This window comes from Thermobia domestica, chromosome 2 (genome assembly GCF_964235325.1).
Source record: "Thermobia domestica chromosome 2, izTheDome1.hap1.1, whole genome shotgun sequence".
Taxonomy (NCBI): Eukaryota; Metazoa; Arthropoda; class Insecta; order Zygentoma; family Lepismatidae; genus Thermobia; species Thermobia domestica.
Window position 1 is genome coordinate 118,478,042 of NC_137455.1, and position 27,627 is coordinate 118,505,668.

The window sequence follows — 27,627 nt, forward strand, 5'->3', positions numbered from 1 at the left end:
GTGACGATATCTAATAAAGTAAGCATGTCAATAAAAAATATCTCATTCTACCTTTAAAAAAATCAGTTATCTTTCCAATTAGAGAACAAGGTCTACTGTAAACCTCAACTGTACTTCCCCTAATTATCCTATTGAAACTTTCTATAGTGCGTTGTGTAGAGCAAAGACGAGACTTCCAGGTACTGGTACGTTTGTTCCGATATAGCCAACAAGAGGTAAATAATAGAGACAAAACATATAGTTTTTCCAAAATTTCCCCCTAAAATCTGGACTTAAAATTTTCTGTAGCTGGCAACACTGCTACCAGACAGACGCAAATTATCTTAAATTAAACATTTGTACACCACTAATATATCTTACAAGTATGATAGCGATATTTGAGGAATAAAGTTTCTAATTACCAAAAATATATTACGGTAAACAGAAAAGTAGGCAAAAACTAGAAAAATCAAGGGTTAGAACCTAAATACGAATTTTACGTGCGCCTCCTAATTACCCCATTGTAACGATCTGTACTTGTGTTTGTTAAGTAAGGACAAATGTTCGATTGGCGTAAGTTGACTTGCAGTCGGACGTATAAATACGGATTTATAAACAAAAATTTCTAATTTTTTGCCCAAATATAGGAGAATTTAAATTTCCCTAATTGGCAACACTGCGCTCAGGCCCGTCCAATTGATGTCAACAGTTAGGTATCCATCCGAGATATCTCCCTGGCAAGTCTTAATATGTCTTTCTACAACTAAGGAAGCTACAGGGAAAAAAGAAGTAAAGGAAATTCGAAATTAGAAAATTCTCGAATTTTTGACTGGGGTGAAATTTGAGAAGGAAATTCGACACCAGAAGAAAAAGAAATTAATATGATAAACTATAGTCCAGCCATATTTTGCAAGAATAATATCCCGATATCTTAATTAGTGTCCACACAGGAGCAGATTAAACAAGTGACACACCCGTGTGTGCAACTTTGGCCACCTGGGCCACCGAGTATACATTTGATTACATTTTTTTGACTACTAACTCATGTTGTTGTTGTAGTTATAGTCTCGACTAATAATAATATCGTTGTAAACAATAACTTTAAGGAAAATTTTCTCTCCTTTTTACATCTTAGTTCCAACACTGTTGGTGAGAAATGCAGGGTGTTTCAAAATAAATTTTCGGGCTTTAAGTCTTCGTAGTACTTATTACATTTTATGTACAATTATAAGCAATGCATCAAGTAAAAGAGCACCTCAAACAGTCTTTGCTACAAGTGTTCAATGTGAGATTCATTCATCACACGGCACGCATCTAGTCGATAGGCGAGAAAGGCCCATAAAGTTTCTGCCATATGGCACAAAACACATTCAATTTAGGGGAGTCTCGTTTCAACTGTACCATCTCCTGAGGATTTGCTGACGGCCAGATGCAAACATTATGAGTGTTCACATTAGCTCGTAGGTGAAAGGTCGATTTATCGCTGAAGACGACACGATCCAGAAAATTTTCATTGTTATGCAGGAATATTTCACTTGCGAAATTGGCACGTAAACCGTAATCTGTAGGCTTTAGACCTGTAGCAACTGCAAACGATAAAGACGTAGTTGCAAGCTTCTCCTTAATATTCTTCACACAGACGGTTGCACTGTACAGATTCAGTCTTTATTAAAACACAAAAAGCTTTCTGCTCTCTAGTCTCCATCTTTGCTACTTGCTCTTTCTAACGGCAGACAGAAGAAACAATGCATGTACATGCGTGAGTACAAAACTGTTTGAGTTGCTCTTTCATTTGATATAATATTTATAATTGTAAGTTAATTGTAATAGATACTACAAAGTTTCAAAACCCTAATATTAATTTTGAAACACCCTGCATTACTTCAAATTGAGTCATCCTATATTCATGTCTTTTATATACATATCATCAGGGCCGGTCCTAGTCAATTTGTCGCCTCGTGCAATGGCATAATTTGCCGCCTCCCCCTTTCTCCAGAAAGAACAAATCTTAAAAGTCATGATTTTAAGTATGCTACTCCAGCATGGACAACAAAGATGAGGGTAAGTGCAGTTGCACTCAGAAAGGCTTAAATACTTACTAAAAATGCAATCCCGTTGTGTTTGTTTGTTTTTCTTTAAATATTAATCTATTATGTTAGTGAAAGACAAAGCAAACACACCTGCAGAGGAAATGTGGTAATCCTTTTTATAGAATTCACTATCGAGCTTCAATCTCAATGTATCAGTTTGCAATTCCAGTGCAACTAGCTCTTTTATCTTTATTTCTTGATTTTTCTTCTATATCTTCTAACATTTTAAAAAATGTTTCTATCTTCAATGATAAGGAACTTGTTTCTGACAAAAAGAAGACTAGTTTCATATCAAAACTGTGATAACTTACTAAATGGAACAGATATTCACTACTATTCGAGAATTGAATTCTTGCATTTGACAACAATCAAGCAATTTGTGCTCGGATTTATTCGACCATTTGCTTTAGCATTGTCCATGTGGCCTTAAACTAATGCAACCTAAACTTAATTTATGAATGTAGTATTCAAATAGAAGGTCAGTTAGTAAATGTAACTACTATCCTCATGAAGTCTGTTTCCAACAAGAAATATTAAATTTAAATAATATTGTAAAACTTTGTCTCATATAGGATCTTTGGGTAGAGCAGTTAATAAAAAGAGCGTCCGGAATCGACTCCCACTACCAGTATTTTTTATTATAAAAAGTTCCTCTATAAAAGTATTTTTACAAAATACTATACAAATTGATTTCTCTATAATGAGAGTGAGTATAGGTGAGCTTTGACCGTAAGGTCGCAGACAGGATCTCCAACAGAGCCCCGTAGCAGGCTAAGAGGAGTGGACTTAAGTAGTTTCTGTAATTTTTGCAGTGTATAACCGACACTTATCAATATGTGAGAAATCACTCTAAGACAGTGCATATGAGATGCTAATACAGATAACTTATTCGCTTAAAGTGCTCCTAAAATCCACCCAGAACCGTTTAATTGCAAGTAATAAATATTATAGACACCTTATGCAAGTAGATTTCAGTTTAGGGTTATATAGTATAGTGGACTACCGATTGGATATCTCAAAACACGAACGCCGAAGGATTGTACTCTCCCACACGAATTTACTTGTTTCGGAGTGCCAATTCTCAATACTTATAAGTAGTTATTGTTTTCTTTCACTGCAAAACTATTACACTTTATTATTATTATTATTATTATTATTATTATTATTATTATTATTATTATTATTATTATTATTATTATTATTATTATTATTATTATTATTATTATTTTACAGAAATCTTCCCCTGGCCATTGTGATTGCTATTCCTATGGTGACTGTATGCTATGTTCTTGCTAACATTTCTTACCTCACTGTTATGGCACCAGAAGTTCTGGCTAAAACGAACATTGCTGCTACGGTAGGTACTATTTTAATGTTTAAAAGTAGATAAGTATGAAAGTGCATTCTTTCGTCCCCATTAGACACATTTTATATGCACTGGACTTCCGGTTCGCGAATAAATCGGTTTACGAACAAGTTTTGTGAACAATTTTTCTCTGGCTTACGAACAGTAATTCAGAGTACGCTACGAATGCACACACATGCCTGTACCCTCAAGTCCACGTACTCAGTAGTGGTGTTTGCGAATTTGCCATAATTATCTGGCAGAGTGCTGTGATCAAGACTTGCTTTTTGTACTGTTTTGCTTTTACAAGGGAAGTTCGGGAGAAAGCACTCGCCTGCAGAGAAACTAAGTATGCCATTTGAAGGACCAGTCCATTCTGATTACAACAAGTTAATAAAATTCCTGTACGGTTCTAGAGATTGACTGGTGTCCCGAAAAATATCCTAGGACGCCAAAATGTCCCGTACTTACATTGGCCACAAGAAAAACCTTTCCAATTGCTAAAATATTTCCTAATTTATATTATTATTTTCTAAGCTATGTGATTATATTGGAATATGTTTAATTACTGAGCAACGTCATTACGATGTTTGCGACTGTGAATGTAGTGATTGCACTGCTTCACTCCCAGACCTCCCCACTGCACGACTCCCACTACGCAGACAATAGTGCCAGGCGCTGAAAGCCTTACGAAAAACAAATGTAACATGTTTTTGGTCTCTGTCTTGGGCGGCGGAAGATTGAGGCGCTGTCATCAGTACAGTAATTTCCGTGGTTTGACTAAGATGAACGTACTTTCATTTACGAAAGGGGAGCAAAAGTATATAGAACTATAAAAGTAAAAGTAAAAACAAAACTAGTTGTAAGTGAAATGTTTAAAAGTAAGAAAAAAGCAAATAAACTGAGTTCGAATCCGATGCTGAGAGTAATTTGTTATAAATTCTGCTGGTGACAGATTTGATCGCTCCAGCCGCAAAGTCGATAATGAGTTTAACATTATACTCATAATTATATTTTCTAGATGTTATATTTTGTATTCCGTGCCATTTAACAAAACTGCATTTTGTGCTCAGTTGGCAACACTGCATTACATATGATGTTATTGAGCATGTCTGTGTGTACAATGTTTGCTTACTATACTATTGTGTAGATGTCATTTTGATTACTTTAATCATTTTGAAGTTCTTTCTGTGTGAGTGTATCTTTAGTATTGCTACCTTCACATGATTCTAGATCCTTCTTTCCTCTGTATCTCCTGTGTTTCTGGGTGTCGGCCCGTAAAACTTTGGATTTCTCACTCTTCTTCACTCCTTTATCGATTGCGCATTGTTTGATTGGGAAATGCTACTATCAATATAAGATGTTCCCTTGTTAGAAGCTAGAAACTATGTAGATATGATTTATCAATCAAACATTCACGCTGACGAAGCTATCATTGGCAAAACATTTGAGCTTGGAGAAGCTAAAAGAAAATATAAAGACGGCTTCAACGGCTTATTAATGTATTATGCCCAGCATTCTTATCCTATCACACTCTGCGTGCTGTAGAAAGAATAGTGAAGTTGGTGACAGAGATGGCATCAGCGATATGTGGGCAAGAGGCGCAATAAATGATCAATGATTATTCTAATATTGTACATAGAACCAAGAAAATTTCCGCGGAATGGGATTGGCGCCAATACTGTCCGTTCGTTTATTTCGAAGTATGTACTCTCTGCTAGAAGCCCTACCATTCAACGTATCCGCACCGAATTTTAAACTTAGTTTTCGTAAGCTTTTCCAGGGAGATTTTTCGGATTTTCATCCTACCTAAAAAATAAAAGGTAGTTTACAGAAAGATAAAAATTTTAAAAAGTTGCCATTTTCTCAAAAATGGCTCCAGCGGTTTTCTTTACGATCATACATCAATATTTCAATAGCATCCAGAAAGGATAATTTACTCTTGGAAGGTGAGTTGTCAAAAACGACTCAGGAAATTTTAACAATTCATAATGACCTAATAACATGACGTAACTCATTTGTTCTGAAAAAATCGGATGAAGCATTGTTTGGTCGGTTGAAGCACAATTCAAACTTAATGAAACTGTCACAGATACATATAATTGAATTACTGGGCTGAAGCTAATTTGCACAGGCTGCGAATTTGCCTGGTGTAAATGTATAGTATTATTTGTCTCCTAGGGGACTCATTGGGCTTTTCCGTTTTGAGGTACTGTAACTGGAGAAAACTACCTAACAATGCTTTCTGATTCGATTTTCCCTGCCATTCTTGCAATGTACGATAATGACAGCTTTTTATTACCAATGAGATAACGCCCCGCCGCACTATCATAGGGATCTGTATGCATACCTGAATCAAAATGTACCAGGCCAGTGGATAAGACGCAGGGGAAAAATCGAGTTTCCTGCATGCTCTCCAGACCTTACAGCGATCGATTGTTTCTTATGGGGTGCAGTAAAAGATTAGGGGTACCGTCGTGAACCACGTAGGGGAAAGTTGTTATAATCGCACTACCCCCGAAATGGCACCCGCACCCATATTGCAGAATCGGTAAATGATACGGACCCTCTATTGAGCCAAGGCTACTCCCATAACGCTCCAGTAACAAGAAGTGCGCACATGGGAACCTTAAGATATCAACAATGAAAAATTTTGTGCCATTGGGACGGAAGATTTTGACGTTCCTCGTAAGCAAATTACAATAAGGTATGTTGTGTTTTATGTGTTTCTCAGTGCTATTTAAAATTGTTGAGCATTATGAATTACTGTAGTATTCTTGATACATGCGTGGTTAGCCTACAAAAAAAAAAAAAAAAAAAAAATGCAAAAGTGTAAATTCGAAAAATAAAGTGTTGTCCAAAATCGCACCATCACCGGGTTGCTGAAATCGCACACAATTGTTTGCATTATGCTTTTATTTTTGTCTCGTTTCAGTACTAAGTTTATCTCAGAATGGCAAAACGACAACATGGAAAATGGAGAGCAGAGGACATTTAATCGAGCTCTCAAAAATTTTGGGGATAAGAAAGCAGGTTTAAATGAAGTATGTAGAAAATATGAAATACCAAAAAAAAAAATCTTTCCTAAGACATTTTCAAGGTGAAGTTCAGGGGGGCACACGTCGTGGAACCAGCTTTTATCTCCAGTCACAATACCCGTCAAAAGGTCATCACCTTCATATCAAAATCTCTGAAGAAGGGTTTGGGCATTGGTTAGTCCCTGACGTCTGTAGTCCTCGGTTAATAACCGTGGGACCCAATGGGCAAAAACCTTCCAATAACTTAACCTGTAAATCATTTCTTGCACCGCACTATGTTCAACACCAAGTTTTGCAGCGATGTCATTCATAGTGATAAGTTTTATCCCTATCTCCCCTAATCAGCTCATCAACCTTACCTTGTAGCGTTTCGTTTAGGCACTTCGAGAGTGCGCGCTGCGTGCCTGATGTTCGATAGTCGTGTTTCCATCCTTATAATGTTTCACCCATGTCCTAACACTGCTGGCACCCATGCACACATCACCATAGGCACGATGCAGTCTGCGGTGAATTTCAGAAGCAGATTGGTCCTCTTTAACAAGGAATTCAAACACAATACGGTGTCGAAACGAAACATCGCTGCAGGCCATTTTGGAAATCCTGCCTGTGGTTACGTGCTAGCAAAAAACAGCGTCAACGTCTGGAAAGAAAGAGAGGAATGTCTGTAGATTGATATGATATACTTGGTTTTACTTACAACTAAAGATAACGGTTGTAAAAACATGTTGCTCATAGAGTAACTATATAGTATAAGAGGTTTCAGCTGCTCTTCCGCTGAAACTGTGGAGACCGTGGCACCACCACTCATGGAAGTTGGGTACTACGAACTATTAAAAACAAGAACGAATCAAATCATTCAGAGCGCCTGAGTCTGATAGAATTAGCCAATGATGCACTTAGCTACTGCCAGTAGCAGATGATACAGTTAGTTACAACTCTAGCCGATAGTGTCGCAGAATCACTTTCGTTGCAATGTGGGAAAAGTTAATTCCCATTAGTTATATAGGAAGTAGTTCATTAGGGTGATCAATGATGTTGCTCACGACTTTCAGTATGCCCCTCGTAATTGGCAGTTACTTTAAAAGAACACCAGATAACACATGTTCTATCAAATAGCATTGTTGAAAACTCTTTATATCATTCAGTGTCAAACGTTATGACATATGTATATGTTGTACGTATCAACAAATGAAAACAATATTGCAGGACAGTATAGTTTAAATTGCGGGGTCAGAACCAATTCAAAATAGAAAAACAAAGAAAAACACTCATGGGTTTTAAGTTAAACTACGTATGAAACAAATTTGATCTAAAGTATCAGCAATAAAACATAAAACAAAAATTTAAATTTAAAAGTAATTATTGCCACTCTCCCGGGCTTCTTAACGGGTTACCTAACTTATGGAAACGTTTCAATAAAAATCACTTTTCACAATAATTGCACAAATAATTGTTCAAGAATAGTACAAATAAAATGAAGATAATAAATACAATAAATAACATGAACTGCAAGTTCTGTACATTCTTCCCAAAATATCATACTTGGACAAAATAAACTCACAATAAATGTTCAAAGGATCGTCCAGCACTTGCGATGCACATGCGACGGGACATTGTTGACTGCTCTTAACACTTCATTTGGACTTAATGCACGACAGGCATTACGAATCCTCTCCATCATGTCCTCTCTTGTGATTCCCGCAGGACAGGTAGTGAACGTTGTGTATGTTGACATCTCCATTACTCTTGAAGGTTGCCTCATCCATCCACAGAATGTTCTGGTGAAAACAGGGGTTCATGGTGTTCATCCACTGACAAAACTCCAGACGGTTATGGAAAGCTTGTTCTCGGAGTTCCTGATGCAGGTGAACATGGTAAGGATGCAACGAGTTATTATGCAGAATCCTCCAAACAGTCATGTGACTCATAGCAGCATCCGTGGCTAATTGTCTTGTCGATATTTGGGGATCCATATGGACTGCAGCAAGGATGTCGGGAGACCGATTATCCTGAACACAGCGTTTGATATGTTGACGTTTGTTGTGATGAGGTTGAACATGCCCAGTCCTCTGCACACGAAGTGCCAAGCGCCGAAATACTTTTATCGACTGCCGAGCACGATCGGGAAACCGTTCACCATATAGCCTCGCCGCCTTCGCGATAATTCTGCCGACATTCACCCAAAATCATTAACATATCAAAAGCTTCGATATTCGAAAAGGATATAGTATACATGAAGCTGCATCAGTTCCCGAAGGAGCAGGACGCTCATACTTTTAGGGATTATTCATTGAGAATGTAAGAACTTACAAAGGGGGTAACAAAGCGACTTTTATTTACTTTTCGACTGATACGAAAATAAAAAAGAACGTACCTGTACTTTATATCTGCATGTGTAGTGCCCTTGTACTTTATCTATGTGTGTGGGGGGAGGGGGCTTTAACGCACATCGCATGTCTTGTGCAGATGGATACTTCTTACTATTGCACTACGTAGAAAATTTATGGTATTTCATGTAGAAGTGGTAATAGAACACAGAAGAAACGCAGATCAGGGGGTTCTCATGTATACTATTACCTTCGAAAACATCGTATTGGTTTCGTCAAGCACACGCAATAATAAACACTACTAGTTGAGATCAACAAACATTCAACTGCTTATCTTTTAACTACAATCAACAAATATTCAACTGTTTTATATCGGAACTTTTTTCGTTTCTTTTTTCCACGACGTCATAATGGCACCAATTAATATGTATTTTTCGCCACTAATAACCATCATACAAAAAGTTCTTTTTCTCTCTTCTTTTCAGCTTCTTCTTTTTCTTCCTGACCCCCTTCTTTATCTGTCTCATTCTTTCGTGCAGGTGTAGTTCCGGTACACTACATTTTGGAAGATTTACAGGTAAAATACAATATTTTGCACAAAAAGACATGTTTGTAAGGAACAAATTTTTGCAAGCGACAGAATTAAATACAACGTAATACAGCTGTGTTTTAGGTTTACAGGTGTAGGTTTACTAATCTAAAATCATTACTAGTACTTTGAGACGGATATAATAATTTAGCGCAGATGAAGGATGGCTCTATTAGATGTTATTTTTCACCGGCGGTATGTTTCTGCACAGTGTACAGAACCTGTATTTTATGTTTATAAGTAGAGCGTTACTAGTATAAAACCATGAGAAGTGCTATTTAAACCAGTATCATTGCCACAACTCATTTCTTTCCGCTATCCTAACTTGCGCACATACCCACCATTGCTGACGCTTCTGCGTCCTTTCCTTGAGACGCACCCTCGCGCGGGTCCAGCAGCCTCGCCATGCTCTGACATGATTAAAAAGCATTCGTGCTTTTAGTGGCCATCTAGCACAAGTTGGTTTGTGTTTTTCCACTGTAATATTTATGCTACACATACGCAAGCCGTATTTATAAGCAAATCGTAAAAGCATTGTAATTTTTCAACAATTATTTCTGATGGCCCCCTTGAATTTTTATCTATGCCAAGTGAGATATTTTTCGTGTCGCCCAGGGGAAACATTTTAGGAGATAATAAGAAGGAAATTAGTGAAAGAGTTATAATTTTTTAACAACTTTTTCTAGTGGTGTGCTTAAAGTAAACCTGTACGCAGTCTTTTTCTTCCTGACTCCCTTCTTCACTTGTCCCTCAACCATTCGTTTTATTCTTCAGACTTCCTTCCATTCTACCTCCATTTTTTATCGTTTTCTTTCCATTCAATCTCTATTTTTCTTTGCTTTTCTTCCCTGAGTAATTGTTCTATCACTTCCCCTTCTCTTTTATCTTTACACATCTTTATTGTTCTACTATTTACCTTTCACTATTGTTTTCCTTCTGTTACTTTTTTCCTTACTTTTTTTTCTACGCTCACTTCCTTACTACATTTGCTTTGGACTCCTTCTATTATTTCTATTCTGTTTTTTTCTTTTATTCTTGCTGACCTCGTTCGTATCCCCTGACCCATATTAAGGTGTTCCGTTTCTTCTATCGTGTTGTCAGTGTGGCATCTACAGACCTGATTCCTCTGGTATCGATTTTCATATTCAAGATTGTTGTGTTTTATCTATGAATTTCATTTTACTAACTAAATTCGATTAGTTAGCAGAGGGGATATTTTCTTCTCTATTGGCTACCTGAATAGAAAACATAAATTCTCAATTGAATTAAAGTTTAGTTCACTTTCTACATTCGTATTTGCTTCTATGCCATCTAATCCTTGTTATAATTCAGTAAAGGTGAAGGTCTTGTCTTCCATCTGAAAGTCTTCGTCAGGTAACTCATTTATTCTTCTTTTGTACCTATCTGTATCCTCTTTTTGACAATACTGCGCAAAATGATTATATTCGTTGTAATTCCTACATTGCGCGCCCCTAGCTGGACATTCATATGTAAAATGTGTTTCCTACTTGCTACACAATCATATTGATAACGTCCATATTTTTCATTAACATTGTTTTTGAACGGAACTTATTCATTTCATGTAGTTTGTCTCGGTACGAATTTTGTATCTTTCGTTGATATGTAGCAGCATTTACTTGTGGCGAGAAAAAATGCTTTTGTACACTGATTTAACAATGCACATCGCATAAATAGAGCAAATCAGGTAGAATTGCTGGAAAAGGAAGAAACCATATTTTATAAATTGGATTATAGGGTGATATAAGTGAATGCTGCAGCTCTGATCGCATTATTGAGCTTAATTCGGGCCTAATTGTCTGTTCCATACTGACAGCTTGTGGTGAGCTGATACAAAAGCTTTAAAACCATGGCCTGCATGAGGAATCATAAAATTTGTAGTGGCGTACCAAGAGAGGAGGGGTGTGTAAAGGGGCATTACCTCCCATAATTTCAGGTGGGGAGTTTAATGGCATCCAACTTTTGGTTTTACACAAATTAATACCTAACTGAAGAGTGCAAAGCCTTTCTAGCAAGTCAAACATGAAAATATTATTTCACATTCTTAAGGGAAAAGGGGTAGCCCTGGACATTTTAGCACATTGAGTTGCCCCTTGGTAAAAAGATGAAAAATTATTCCAAAATAATCCTGAACTTTTTTTAATGTGAACTTTATTCACAAATCGAAGATATCGACATAAATGCAAAAGTAATGTAATAAACAAATGACAATACACATTGCTACATTTCATATATTTCTAAGCATCATATTCTACACTTAGAAGAAACAATAAGAACACCTAGACAAGAAGCCGACAGTGATCACATGTGTAATAGGTATCTGTTGATTCGATAGGGATGCAGATTCATGAGCCATCGCAGGATTCACAGTACACCAAGTCTTCATTGAACGTTTCATTCAGTGGTGCTTTCCTGTTCGTCTGGTCATATTCTCTCTCTTTGTGGTGGTTCTTTAGCTACTTGCGACCTTCCTTTGGTAGTTGGTGTGCTAAAGCCACTTTTCATTCAATTTGCGTCTTATATGGTGAAAATGTTAGTGTAGCACTCCCTCTAGTTCTTCTGATTCGTGACGCTAAACTAGTGCTCTCAAACGGGTCGGGTCACGGATCGGGTCAGCTCGGGTCGGGTTGTCCGGTCAGGCTACTCTGGTCGGGTTGTCGGGTCGGGTCAGCTCGGGCCGGGTCAATCGGGTCATCTCGCGTCGGGTTGTCGGGTCGGGTTATTCGGGTTGGGTTGTTGGGTGTGGTCAATCGGGTCAGCTCGGGTCGGGTCAGTCAATTCAGGTCACGGGTCTGGTCGGGTCGGTCTTCAACCCGACCCGACCCGTTGAGAGCACTACGCTAAACACCTCTTGCGATTCTCCAACAATGGTAATTCGCTAATGCAGAGCTCTTTACTAGTTGATGGAAGAGAAGATTCTGATTTCTCGGCCATATGTAGAGAACGTGGATCCGCTGCAGACGACGAACAAGAAGTAGCCCACTTTTCCTCAACCGCTGCCGAAGTGTGGGTCTTCATAGGTAGGCCTAGTGTAACATGTTGCAATACGAATCACGCTTGCGGATAGATAGTCGGTGTCTGTGAATACCTGAGAGTTCAGTGAATATATTTCGGTGGAAACAAATTAAGATCAATGATCATGCGACACACCTTTCGGTATGCCTCTGAAACAAGTTGCGCTACATCGTATTCTGTTATCTTTACTCCAGCACTCTTGCGCATCCACAGTGTACAAGCTTCATTCATAAAACACCTGTCAATGGGTTGAGTCTTATGAGTGGTATGTGGAGGAGTTCTGAGCAGTAAATACTGTGATCCCTCGCATACTGAATCACATTCAGTTCCTTATGGTTGGCATGTCCATCATCAATTACAGAACTGGGTTCTGAGGGAAACGATGACATAATTTCACAAAGTTTGCAACCAAATTAAGAATGTATCACTCATTATAAAACCAATACTTTGTGCTACAGCAATACCCTCGGCTGAAGCATCAACCATTAGTCTCTCGTTCTCTGATGCGGAAATATGAAGAGGGTCAGTACAAACTGACCAGTAGCACTCATGCAGAACTTCAGTGTTATATTCCGACTTCTTTCACTCAACGTCAATTTGCCCAGTTTACTCAACGTCAACTCGTTTCCATTTTTCACATATCACTTTGGGATTAACATGAACACACAATACCAGTCTCATCCGCGTTCAATATTCGTGATGGTGGAAAAAAATATTTCTCCATCAGTATGCACTAATTTGTATAGGATTTATTCCTTATTGAATGTTGTTGTTCTCAATATACTTGTAGACATATTTAATCTAAGAAACAAATTGGGATGTCACTTCATAAACTCGTAGTAAAAATCTTTCACAGTACTCAGTTTATCTTTGTTGAACCTGTAATTGATTTTTAGTTCTTCAGTTAAGTCAAACTAGTTTTTTTTTTCTGATAATGGCATTAAGCAATCAGCTAATTGTTTCACATGGCATTTCAACTCTTTTTCATACACATCGGAGAAAGTATTCTCGAATCTCCTAACTTACGTGGAACACTCAATTTCATTCCTTGCCTCTGCTGTGACAGTGCCTTGCAGAGAATTATTTGGGACACCAAATCTGTTTGTTGTTTGAAGTATCTATGTGCACTACGAGCAGAGAAAAATGCCTGGGACATGTGGGCTGATAGTAGCAATTCAACAGCAAAAGACACTCGTAGATGTCAAACCGTAGACTTTAGCGAAAATTGTTTCCTATAAAACTCATTTCTTTTTCAATAATGATTCCCAAGAATTTGAAATTGATACCACTTTATATTCGAAATTTTGAAGTTGACACTCCGTGGGAACATTTCCACTACGCCACTGGATATGGAAGCATCACCATTTGATTTTTCGCATTCGATTTGGTCATTTACTTTTTTTTATTTGATATGTTTACGTGCACTACGAGCAGAGAAAAATGCCTGGGACGGGTGGTCTTGATAGTAACAATTCAACAACAAATAACACTCGTAGATGCCAAACCGTAGACTTTAGCGAAAATTGTTTCCTATAAAAGTTGTTTCTTTTTCAATAATACTTCCAAAGAAATTGAAATTGATACCACTTTCTATTTGAAATTTTGAAGTTGACACTCCGTGGAAATATTTCCGCTACGACACTAAATATGGAAGCATCACCATTTGATTCTCCACATACGATTTGGTCATTCAATTTTTTGTTTGAAGTATCTACGTGCACTACGAGCCGAGAAAAATGCCTGGAACGGGTGGTCTGATACACCCTGTATATTGTGCAATAAATACCAAACATGCCATATTAAAATGATGAACATCAAATTCATACAAGATGGTCTTACGTTATATTATATCTTAGTTACTCTATCAATAACATAAACAGGTAGTCATAGGAACCGAAACAAGAAAATATGTTGATGCCATAGCAACTATTAAAATTAATTCTCTCTATATTTTCTTCTTTTCAGCAGCTTGTGCCCTTTTAAACAGCACTTTTACCCCTAAATAGGAAAAAATACTGAAAAGAACATACAAATACACATTATCGTTGTAAAGGTAGGCCTAAACTTGATTATTCAGAGATAATTTAATAGAACTTTTGAATGTGAGCAATTTCTTACACCTTTTCATTTGTGAGATCGTAATTTCGTGATAAAGCAGCAAAGCAACTGTCGAGAAAAGAACTGTTGGTGTCTCGCGAACTTTTGCCATTGATCCTGTGAAGCAACTGCGTGTATTTCTCGCCGTCTGCACGTCTCCTCTCACAAAACAACAAACACGACATCTTGCAATCTACGTATATCACACATCAAGCTGCTGCATCTTCACTCCTTCCCCCCTCCCACCAAACACACACACACTTATACATTTAGACACAACTCGTGGCAAATGATCATTTGCTGTATCTCCTTTCCGGTTGAAATGCTCCCACACTCCCGAAGCCAATCCACAATGGTAATTTGTTGGTTGTCCCTTCATTACTATGTCGTTAGCCGTGAGAACCACGCAAGGATACTTTTCATCATCACGGGCTAGGATCAAAACTATCATGACAAAAATAGAAGTTTACGTTATGCTGAGTTTATGTGATATTTATGTATACATGGTTTAAAATTTTCATACAAAGCTAAAGTTGGCATTTTCTTGAAACCTACATAACTTCACTTAATCTCCAATAACAGGAACTTCACGTCAAGCGTCTTTTTGGCTAATATATACTACTGTATTACCACTTTCTATGCGCAAGTTTCCGGGTTGGATTCCCGAAAGGGTACTTACCTCGGATGCTAACTCGATAAATAGTTCATATCTCGTTTTAATCAGTAGATCCCGTATTGCATAATTTTGGCACTGAAAAGGGACATTAAACTCCAAACATAAGGATAAATGAGATTTGACTTCATACATAAATCAGTTTCTCTGCCACTGGTTGCCACTAATCTTATAATAAGACTTAGATTCTAAAGGAAGTCAGGACTCCAGGATCCACCTTCAGCTATAGTATTATTATTATTATTATTATTTTTTAGTGAAATACAATGGATAATTGATAAATGAACTGCCACAACGTCATTATTAAATCACAATCTAGGGTTTAAAAAAAAGAAATATGCTTGTATTTGGTTTGCTTGTTGATTTGGAGTTTAACATCCCGTTACGCACCAAGGCTATATGAAAAGTGCGATCCGAACCATATGAGCTTCCACCAAATAGGCTTGGTATTAAAGTAATAACGACCACTACAAAAATAATAATGACTGCCATAGAAATAATAACTTCTATGAAAATACACTATGTGATCAAAAGTATCCAGACACCTGGCTAAAAATGACTTACAAGTTCGTGGCGCCCTCCATCGGTACTGCTGGAATTCAATATGGTGTTGGCCCACCCTTAGCCTTGATGACAGCTTCCACTCTGCAAACATACCTTCAATCAGGTGCTGGAAGGTTTCTTGGGGAATGGCAGCCCATTCTTCACGGAGTGGTGAACTGAGGAGAGGCATCAATGTAGGTCGGTGAGGCCTGGCACGAAGTCGGCATTCCAAAACTTCCCAAAGGTGTTCTATAGGATTCAAGTCAGAACTCTGTGCAGGCCGTCCATAACAGGGATGTTATGCTCGTGTAACCACTTCACCCAGGCCCAGGGCCGGCCTTAGGTGGTGCGGGGCCCGATTGGGAACATTTTGCGGGGCCCCATGTTTCAACTAACTTGCACCAAGGTCTGTAGAACCAATATATATCTATATATATCTATATCTATATATATCTATATCTATATATATCTATATATATATATATATATTACGCTCTCCCTGCTGATCTAGTGGTTATATCAATTTTTCTTTATAACGTTTCTTTACCTGCAAAAAGTATTCTGGTGGAAGCGCTCAACCTGTTCATTGTTTCAGCAGCTAATTTTTCATAGAAGTAACTCAAATGGAAATGCAGACAGTGGATGAATTTTAAAATACATATTTCATCCTTGTGCCTCGCAATTTTTCAATAAGGTTTTGTACGAGTATTTCATAGTTTTCTTCTCTTACAAGTAATCTATTGATGTCGAAATCTAGTTTCTTGACCAAACTTGGCAGAGAAGTGTGGAAAATCAAAAAACGAGGGTAAGCAAATTTGAAGTGCTTCCGTTTATAAAGACGATCAGTATAGTCAAACACCTGATTTATCAGAATAAGCCATAACAACCTGTTTCGAGTTTGAAAATTTCATTTTATTTGTAAAACCCGCGGGTAAAGGGATGAAAAACAAAAACATATTAACTGGCACCGGGAGGAAGTAGGCATCTATTTGAGAGCATGTTTATTATTGCCGCCATCTTGAAGTCGGCCATCTTGTATCTCGCTCGACTTTTCTAAATAAGGGGGACATATAATTGTATATCAAATAGGGATAGAATTTTGCGAGAAATACAATGGTGAAGTGTATGTTTTCATAAGTTAATATTTGTAAGATATAATGAATGAAATGCACATTGATATGAATGCGTTGGTTCAAAGATTTCTTAACAGCTGAATCTTTTTGAAAAGAATTCAATTCAGGAAAACCGAATATAAGCTAGTGAGAACATCGTAGGTAGCTACTTATGAAAGGTATAATCAGCTTGAAATGTTATCGACTCCAGACAAAATAAAATGGTGATGAGACGATCACAAACCTTAAGGAATTGATGGGAGATGGATGACATATTTTCCATTGGATTATTCGAGTTAGAAGACAAACCTTCATAAGCAGTCACCTATTCAGTACGCACTAGTATACATTCTGTTTTCTGGCTTGATCTTTAAAAAATATCAACGGGATTTTTCGCAGGAGAGGACAAAGTTTATCCTCAGGTTTTGTATTTTTAATATAGCAATAATAAGAGAAAGGACATGCAAAGAAGTCGCACTAAGAACGCTAAGAATTTTTAGTTACAAATAACACTTCCCAAGTGTAACACTCCGATTTTGATAAAATTTGGCAGGTAGATACTACACATGAAATAAACGAATACATGTTTTCTATTTTCCGCGGAAGTACGGTTTTAGGGGGCAAAAGCCCCTACCCAAAATTTTGAAAGTTGACGCTCGAAAGACAAAAAGGAGTGGACCGAAGTGAATTAAATTATGCACAGATATGGCAGACGTAAAATGAGGGAATACCTGTTTTGTATTTTTCTGAAAAAAAAAAACGGTTAGAAGGGGCACGGACCCCTCAGAATCATTGATCACAAAACATCAAAAGTGCTAATAACAGTGCGTCAAATGTGTCTAAAGGACATAAAGAATTGCAACGAAACTTTGTGTAGGGACAATACGCAAAAAATAAACGAGTGCGTTTTTTTATTTTCTGCGAAAAAACGGTTTTATGGGGCAAGCGCCCTCATCAAAAATTTTGAAAGTTGACGCCCGAAAGGCAAAAACAAGTGGACCGAAGTGAATTAAATTATGCACAGATATTGCAGACGTAAAATGAGGGAATAAGGTTTTCGTATTTTCCTGGAAAAGACGGTTGAGTGGGGTATAGATCCGTCCAAACCTTTGATCACGAAATATCAAAAGTGCTAATGACAATATGTGAGAAGTGCCTAAAGAACATGAAGAATTAGAACAAAACTTTGTGTACTGACAATATGAAAAAAAATACACGAATACGGGTTTTTATTTTCTGCGGAAAAACGGTTTTAGGGGCAAAATCCCCCACCCATAATTTTGAAATTTGACGTCCGAAAGGCAAAAAGAAGTGGACCGAAGTAAATGAAATTGTGCGCAGATATTGTAGAGGTAACATGATGGAATACGTGTTTGGTATTTTCCTGAAAAGAAAGAAAGAAAAAAAAACTGTTCGGTAGAGTGTCAGAAAGAGTGGACCGAAGCGAACGAAATAGTCTGTAGATATTGTATATGTAAAATAAAGCCTTCCGCGTTTCACAAGTGTCCACATCCGATTTCTTCAAATTTGGCAGATCAACAGTAAGCACAAACAGTATAGCGTATTTTAGAGTATTTTAGAAGGCGCCTTTAACTCTAACAATGTTTTTCCGTTAAACAAAAACACGTGACGATTTATTCCTGTTTGCTGTTGATGTACCAAATTTGAAGTAAATCGGATAGGGATACTTGAGAAAATATCTACACACAATTTCATTTGCTTCGGTCCACTCCTCCTTGCGCTATTACGGCAATATTTACTTTTTTTTCAGAGAGGACCTTGGCCTCAACACTGTTTTTCCGCACAAATTAAAACACATTTCGTTTATTGTTTTGCAAATTGCCCCTACACGAAGTTCCGTTGCAATTCTCTATATCCTTTAGGAACTTCTGAGGTACTTTAGGAACTTGTTTGCACTTTTGATATTTCGTAATCAACAGTTTAGAAGGTCTGTGGCCCATATTCCATCATTTTACATCTACAATATCTGTACACAGTTTCATTCACTTTGGTTAGCTTCTTTTTGCCTTTCGGCCGTTAACTTTCAAAATTTTGGGTGGGACCTTTTTGCCCCTAAAACCGGTTTTCCGCAGAAAATAAAAAAAAATCCGTATTGGTTTATCTTTTACAATATTGTCCCTATACAAAGTTTGGTTGAAATTTTTCGTGTCCTTTAGACAAATCTGATGTTTTGATGTTCCGTGATCAAAGGTTTGGAGAGGTCCTTGCACCACCTACCATTTTTTCCAGGGAAGTACGAAACACGTATTCCCTCATTTTACTCTACAATATCTGTGCACAATTTCGTTCACTTCGGTCCACTTATTTTTGCCTTTTGAACATCAACTTCCAAAATTTTGGGTGGAAGCTTTTGCCCCATAAAACCATTTTTCCGCAGAAAATAAAAAAAATAACGTATTCGTTTATTTTATGTGTAATATCTAGCTGCCAAATTTAAAAAAAAATCGGAGTGTTACACTTGGGAACTGTTACTTGTTAGTAGGGTATTCTAAATAAAAGAGGGTGTGCACCAAAAATAATGATATATCTTTTTACTCAAGCTCAAAGAAAACAATAATATTTATTTTTACAACAGAAGTTGAACGTAAAAAAAGAAAGAAAGAAAAAGAAACTACTGGAGCAGTAAATTCACAAAATATTTGTTTATGCCTGGGAAAGTTAATACAAACTATTCACTTATTTGTTAGGGAGAGGCCATACCCTCTCTTCTGGTGTACATAGATATACCTATATTGCATATGTTGTTGTGTGTATCTAACAACTGAGAGTAGTAGAGCCATCTTATCGGCACGATAGCAACTTGGCTGGGGGCTCCGCGAGCAGAATGACCTCTATTAATTATATGTATTAGGAGCAAAATTTAGTCATAGGGACTACAACACACTTGTTTGTTCTGGGACCTAATATGTCATTGAAACGACACTGGAGAGTATATTAAACTGGAGAGTAGAGTAGACGGCACTAGCGCGGGGCCCCCTGAGGCGCGGGGCCCGATTGGGAGCAATCGGTCCAATCGGCTTAAGGCCGGCCCTGCCCAGGCCGTGCAGTATGAACAGGTGCTCGATCGGGTTGAAAGAGGCAATCGATATCCCCGAATTGCTCTTCAACAGTGGGAAGCAAGAAAGTGCTTAAAAACATCAATGTAGGACTGCGCTGCGAGAGTGCCATGCAAAACAACAACGGGTGCAAGCTCTCTCTCTCAAAAAAAAAAAAAAAAAAAAAACGACCACACCATAACACCACCACCTCCGAATTTTACTGTTGGCACTACACACGCTGACAGATGACGTTCACCGGGCATTCGCCATACTTACACCCTGCCATCGGATGGCCACATTGTGTGCTTTGATTCGTTACTCCACACAACGTTTTCTCACTGTTCAATCGTCCAATGTTTACGCTCCTTACATCAAGCGAGGCATCGTTTGGTATTTACCTGCGTGATGTGTGGCTTCCCACCCAACCAGGTACATTCTAGGAACGTGCCATTTAAGTTCCATATGTACCGTTTACGTACCTGGTACTTGAAAAATGTACATTTCATATGCATAGCACGTGTCGCTAGGTACGTGCCTTTCGAGGAATTTCTGACACTTGAAAGGTACTTTTACATGCTTCACTGGAATGTGAGGAATGTGAATGGCACATACCCCATGTACCATGGCATGGTTGTGCGTAAGTTGCTTCGTATTGCGACTAGGGTTGCCAATTTAGCCACTTTGTGACGAGATCTGGCCATTTTGAGAACGTCGTTAGTCACATAATTTCCAAAGAGCCAATAGTGGCTTTTTAGCCATATGCTTTTCACTTCTATAGCCACTTTCTGAGTTTAGCCACATTGTAATATATTGTGTGTGTCATTTTGCAATTTTCTGACGTTTGATGCGTTCTCTAGGTTGTAACATTCTAAACCCCACTGTCAGAATTGTCCTCATAAAATTAGCATTGATGGTTATATTGTGACGTTACACAGCAGAGAATTAGTTCAAAACCTGTACGTTAAAACTAGACGTTAAATAAAATTTTCGGGAAGACGTAAGTTTAAGTATAAACTAACTCCTTAAAGAAATTCAGCCTGATAATATAGACATCCTTCAGGAAATGTCGCTTTTCAGTGGCAATAAGCTTGAAACCGGTGAAACATCTTTTACTGATTTAGCTTCTTCTTTCACCTTCTGTGGAATTTGAAGATAATATCGACAAAATTGAAAATCAGTGGCGATTATAAATCTTCGATTGAAGAATTTTTGCAAGAAACTAACTGAACCTGCGCTCTCTACACAGCGCATTATTCGCATATGAGCATATATCGCCTTATCATTCCTTACAACATCTGTACATGTCTCTTTACAGACACAAGTTAAAGACGTATTGATTTAAAAATAGCCAAGGGGTATCATAAAGGGGGATTTTTCGATTATTTTTCTGAATATCTCGCACCGTTTGCAAGATTTGAGCCTACTTCCGGTTGGAGTTTCTAATTCATGTACGACCAGTGTTTCCTTTCTTCTTGCATGCAGTATGTAAGAAGCAAATACATTACATACAAAATTAATATATTGTCAGTTCTATATATGGTGCTTATTGGGAAAAACACTCCCCAAAAAAGTTCATCTTAGACTGGAGAAATGGTTATCCTTCCTTTTCCATTATTATTTGGCTATGAAACAAATGCCGGAGACATATACAACCGCTATATACAACAGTGTGGTGTTGGAATGTGTAGTGATTAGGATGTGATGTTTTATTTTATTTTTTTGAAATTTCAACACTTCCAATGTACCCGTAAAAATGTACTAAAGAAATAGTGCCCATGTTTTTTAAATATTCAATTAGAACTGGACAATCTACATGAAATTTGCAATCGATCAGTGAAAACGTCATCTTTCTAGAGCCTGTAGTTTCTGAGATCTCATTGTCGAGAAACATATATGTGTATTTTAAAAGAGCTCCAAAGATGGCAGCACAATTCATTTGCATGTATTTCGGAGAAGGCTTACGAAAGGCAAAGGCCTTTGAACAATAATTTAAAAGGATAAACTTTGTGAAAAATATTTATTTCAGTAATTTATTTAAACTACACTCTTTTAAAAATATTTGTCTTTGTTATAAACGTGAAATCACAAATAACCGTAAATCAAAGGTTTGAATGCTAAGATTATAGGTTAGAGCTCGGTCGTTCGTAAATGTTACTGTAGTGTTTTAATAGATAGTTAAATTGCCACACAGATGCCAGAGGAGGGCATATATTTTCAGAGTTAGTTGCTTGGGTTTTTTTAAAAGTACAAGCTTCTAAATTCGAACGTAAAAATGAAGTGTTAAGGTTTTAGTATTTAAGTACTCGCACCCCCAGTTGCATAGCACTGCCCTAAGGAACATTACTGACATGCTTAGTACATTCCTGGCACATGCCAATGCCAAGTAAATGTGTCAAGTACATACACGGTACGTGATATACACATAATAGATACATTCCTCGGTATGTGTCATGCACGTACTTTTGGGCGGAAGTAACCTTATTCCTTACATGTGTATTTCACATGATTGCTCTATTCACGTACCTATCATGTACATTCCAATGTACCTCGAGGAACATTCTTTACACATGATCAGTATGTACTTGTGTTGGGTGGGTTCTGAGCAGCCGCTCGACCATTAAATCCAAGTTTTCTCACCTCACGCCTAACTGTCATAGTACTTGGAGTGGATCCTGATGCAGTTTGGAATTCCTGTGTGATGATCTGGATAGATGTCGGCGGTCTGTCGGCCGTCTCTGTCAGTCAACAGACGAGGATGGCCTGTACGCTTTTGTGCTGTACGTGTCCCTTCACGTTTCCACTTCACTATCACATCAGACACAGTTGGCCTAGGGATGTTTAGGAGTGTGGAAATCTCGCGTACAGACTTCTGACACAAGTGACACCCAATCACCTGACCGTGAGTTCCGCGGAGCGCCCCATTCTGCTTTCTCACGATGTCTAATGACTACTGAGGTCTCTGATAATGAATACCTGGCAGTAGGTGGCAGCACAATGCACCTAATATGAAAAACGTATGTTTTGGGAGGTGTCCGGATATTTTTGATCACATAGTGTATAAAGGTAACCAAGGAAGTTCTGTCACTTTTGTGGAGCTCTGTGCTCCATTGGCCCTCACACCGTGAGTTAAATGTAAATGCAGATAAAGCGAAGGTCAGTTGTTGATGTGGGTATATCCAACATACTACCTGATTGTGGCGCTTCCGTTGCACCGTGAACTTGAGTAAGGACATAGTGAACATCGGACCTCCACAGAGCGACATAAGGGCATGTATGCTGTACGAGTAAAAAACTAGGGTCAAACACCTCTGTAGCGGGGTGGAAGATATGCCAGGCCTTTGGTGAGGGTGTCGTAACTACGCGGACAGTGCAACGGTGGTGTAACAAGTTTAAGGACGGTGACGAAACACTCGAAGACGCACCACGTGCCAGAAGACCAACAAATACAAAATGAATATCTTCAGGCAGCAATTGAACCGAACAGTGGCCAGACATGTGATGAACTGGGACTTCAATTTAGTGTGAGTAAGGAAACTATTCGGCAGCACCTTCATCAACTTGGGAAACACTACAAGTTGGGTCGATTGGTCTTGCATGATTTGAATCTGGGCCAGAAGGTAACGCGAGCACACACCTGTGTTTCTTTGCTGTCTTATCTGAGGAAGGAGCCATTTCTGGACAAAAGTTGACATGTAATGAAAAGTGGGTCCCGTACGAAGCTCTAAGGCGCCGTCATCATTGGTTAGCAAACCATAAACCGGTTAAAAACAGCTGAGGCCAGCACTTCATAAGAAAATCCTCCTGGTGCTTGGTGGACTGCTCGCGGCATCGTACATCGGGAACTGCTACCAGCTAGTCAGAGCATCAATGCAAAACTCAAAACTCTGGAGACAGCATTTCTGAATCGCAAAGGCGTCCTCGTGCTACAGGACAACGCTAAGATAAACGTGGCTAAGATGACCCGGAACACCATTCTACGCTTAGATGGGCAACACTATTGCATCTGCCATACTCTCCGGACATTACACTATCCTATTATCATCAGTTCATTTCTTTTACAATCGCCTTAGAGGACGCCAATTCAAATCCCTAGTAGAAGTGCAAAACGCACTTGATACCTTCTTCGCTTCGCAGCCCACCAAGTTCTACCGCGATGGAATCCATGGCCTTCTAAAACGTTGGCAGAAGGTCGTCAATGCTGATGAGGACTATTTTTGATCTTCCAGGTACGTCTTAGGAAACATATCGATGTTCGAAGGTGGTGGGTGAAAAAGCAACAGAACTTTCTTGGTCACCTTTATAATAATGACTACTATTGAAAACTTTAAATCATTCAATTTTTTAAAAACATTTCCATGTCATTTACGATTGAATTTATTTTAACAATGAAATAATGACTTCATAATTGTCAGTTCCTTGTTGTAAAGTTACTGAAAGTCTGCCTTCTTTATATGATTGAGGAGGAAGATGAACTTCATTTAGCTGGGATCTCTGGGATCTAAACTTTACTCAACACCACCCACACACAATTTCATGGTACTGGTTAATCAACTTTAGTCAATTTCAACCTCTGGCCTTGTCAGTTCTGATGAGATTGGTCAATTCTAATCACAAGTATATATACAGGGTGTTTCAAAACAACACCGACAACGTTTGGCAGGTGATTCCTGACACCAAAATAAGACAAAAAGTATAGACCAACCTGGGTGCACAACCGCTTCCTTTCGGAGTTATAGGTTGCCGAGAACATGAAAAATTGAAATTTAAAGGTCCATAGCTCCAATACTATGGGAACTACCGTAGTCGGCTTAAGACTTCACTTAGTAACTAATATGTACCCTATTCAAATATCCATGTTTCAGACTCCTTAGGTAATCCCGCAACAATTTTTGTAGATGCAGCTTGAGAGACTTCAATTTATATGCCCGTAGCCAAACTCCGTCTATAAAAATTGTTTCGTGAGTACCTTAGGATTCTGAAACATGGATTTTAGGATAGGGCCTATGTTAGTTCCTATGTAAAGTCTTGATCCAACTACGAAAGTTTTGGAGCTATGGGCCTTTAAAGTTCATTTTTCATGTTTTCGGCAACCTGTAATTCCGAAAGGAACCATTCGTGCGCTCAGGTTGGTCTATACTTTTTGTCTTATTTTGGTGTCAGGAATCACCTCCAAAAAGTTGCGGGTGTTGTTTCGAAAGGTGTCTTCCTGTTCTGCCTAATGACCCTCCAGCACTTTGTAACGCATTTTTGATTTAATCTTATCTCTAGGCAGAACAGGGATTCCTGTTCTGCCTAGTACCTGTTCTGCCTAATTCACACAGAAAGGTATATTTAGATTTGAGGGAAATTTATTAGTACCTATTTCCCCTTAATTTTCAAATATCATTCAAGAACTCTTTAGATTGAACACGCGAGTAGAACGAATTGTTTCATGAGACCAAATACCCCTAAAAATCATTTTAGTATAACAAATGTGGGGAAAGCGTCCGGTATAATGTAAAAAGCAAACCACAATTACGTTGAGTAAAATGATTACACAATTTATTAGAGATAAATACTTCCAAATATCTACAAAGGAAACTTTAGAAGAACAAAGTTTGCTCTAGAATAACAAATTAAAGTATGGGAAAGGAAATACAGTTTTAACTTCTTAAAGTCACATATATATCGTTTCAATTTGAGAGAGAACAAAACTTCGAAACTTCGAAACACATACTAAACCCACACACAACCTTCATTGTTATAAATGTAAACTCTAAGCTACAGGGTCTACATAGGAAATCAAATCCAATTGATCCGACTCTAATCTACTTTACAAGGACTTGATTCTCTGCTGAATACGCTTATATTTTAGTTTATGTTCTCTTGGTTTCTTCCCAACTTCTAGAAGCATCATTGATCTTTTATTTTCGTTCTGCTTTTGCTGTAAAAGCTGGACAAGAGTAAACATATTCGGATGTTCCTTTGTCAGCCTTTTATTAAACTTCGAATGCCAGCCCTCCACTATATTGGTTGTCCTTTCTTCTCCGTTGTCATAATGGTTCCATACTTCACTGGAAAACATTTAAGAGAGCATTAGTATTGAACAACACTAAGCAAACAAATTATAACGTTTACCAATAGATAATTGTCTGAAATATCTGTTGAAGTTTCAACGAAAAGCACATCAAGTTTCCTGCCAAAATGTATGAAATTCAGCGTGCAGTAAACAGACTGAAGGTTCTAACACACGGTACAAAATCGCCACAGTCAAAGTGGTAGGAGACAGAAGTACAAAAGAATAATCTCTTCACACTGAAATGTATCGACATGGGGAGCTCAGATATTTGAATATCCATAATTATTACACTTACACAGCTTACCATTACTTCAGCCGTTAATAAGATATGAAATATACGTAAATTACATATGAATTACTGTAATTAATTTGCGGGCTTTTGACAATGGTGTCAGTGTCACTTTATTCAGTGACAATCAGAACCATTTCCGAAAACTATATGTTTAAGGAAGCACTGGAATTGATCAACATAAGCAAATAGTTTTGTCTGTCTTTTTTATTGCAATTTTGGACCAATATACTAAACCCAAATCGGTAATGAGGAAATATTACTGCAATAGGAAATTACATATGCTTTATATAATTCGTAAAAAAAAAACTAAACCTAACTATACAGTACTTACGGTGCGATCTTGGCGTCTGTATCGTCCAACCACGTTTCAACGAAATAATTGTGAAAATCGTCTCGATTCGGTACTTCTGGTGCATCTTCTTGTATGTGTAAGTACATATCACCAATTTTATCAATGGGTACAAGTGGTAAAGCACTAGCTCGTCGTATCCACCTTCTAACTTGCATATCTTGACTGTAGATCATTTCCTAAAGCTACTGTTCGTGGTTGTTTCTTCCACTATACTTAGTTCATCTGGAGAAAAGTCCAGTAACTGGGTTTATCTTCATTGTACAGTCAAGATATGCAAGTTAGAAAGTGGATACGACGAGCTAGTGCTTTACCACTTGTACCCATTGATAAAATTGGTGATATGTACTTACACATACAAGAAGATGCACCAGAAGTGCCGAATCGAGACGATTTTCACGATTATTTCGTTGAAACGTGGTTGGACGATACAGACGCCAAGATCGCAACGTAAATACTGTATAGCTAGGTTTAGTTTTTCTTACGAATTATATAAAGCATATGTAATTTCCTATTGCAGTAATATTTCCTCATTACCGATTTGGGTTTAGTATATTGGTCCGAAATTGCAATAAAAAAGACAGACAAAACCATTTTCTTATGTTGATCAATTCCAGTATTTCCTTAAACATATTGCCAACCTGGGTTGCTCTTGATAAAATTTAGTAAAACTTGAATATGTAGAGCACTCTGAGCTCCCCAGATTGATCTAATTTGCATGAAGCAAATCTATATCTACTCGCATTTATATGAGAGGTAAGTTTGGGGATACTCCACCACTGGTTGCATTGATTTGAGGGCCAACCAGAGCCCTATTAAAATGATAACAACAATGTCTACTTAAACATGTGTATTTTAACAGAACTAGTAATCATTTATGTGTAAAGTGTTGTTTGTGTAATGAAGACTTAAGAAAGTGTAATTTAATGTGTAACTCATGTATAACGAATTGGGTTAGCACAGAATTTGGTTGTGACACATACCTGTTGTTGATGATTAGTCGAACCAAGCACTGAATGATCGTATACCAGTAACAGCAGTCG

At 37.9% G+C, this 27,627-nt stretch overlaps 1 protein-coding gene across 1 annotated transcript in view; it reads left to right on the top strand.

Moving 5' to 3' along the window:
• LOC145674998 (b(0,+)-type amino acid transporter 1-like) overlaps positions 1–27,627 on the top strand; it is a 221,889-nt gene that overhangs the window by 147,034 nt on the left and 47,228 nt on the right. The window contains exon 8 of the mRNA XM_081745347.1: positions 3,303–3,426. Within this exon, the coding sequence (XP_081601473.1) occupies positions 3,303–3,426 (124 nt within the window). The remainder of the gene's footprint in view (positions 1–3,302; positions 3,427–27,627) is intronic.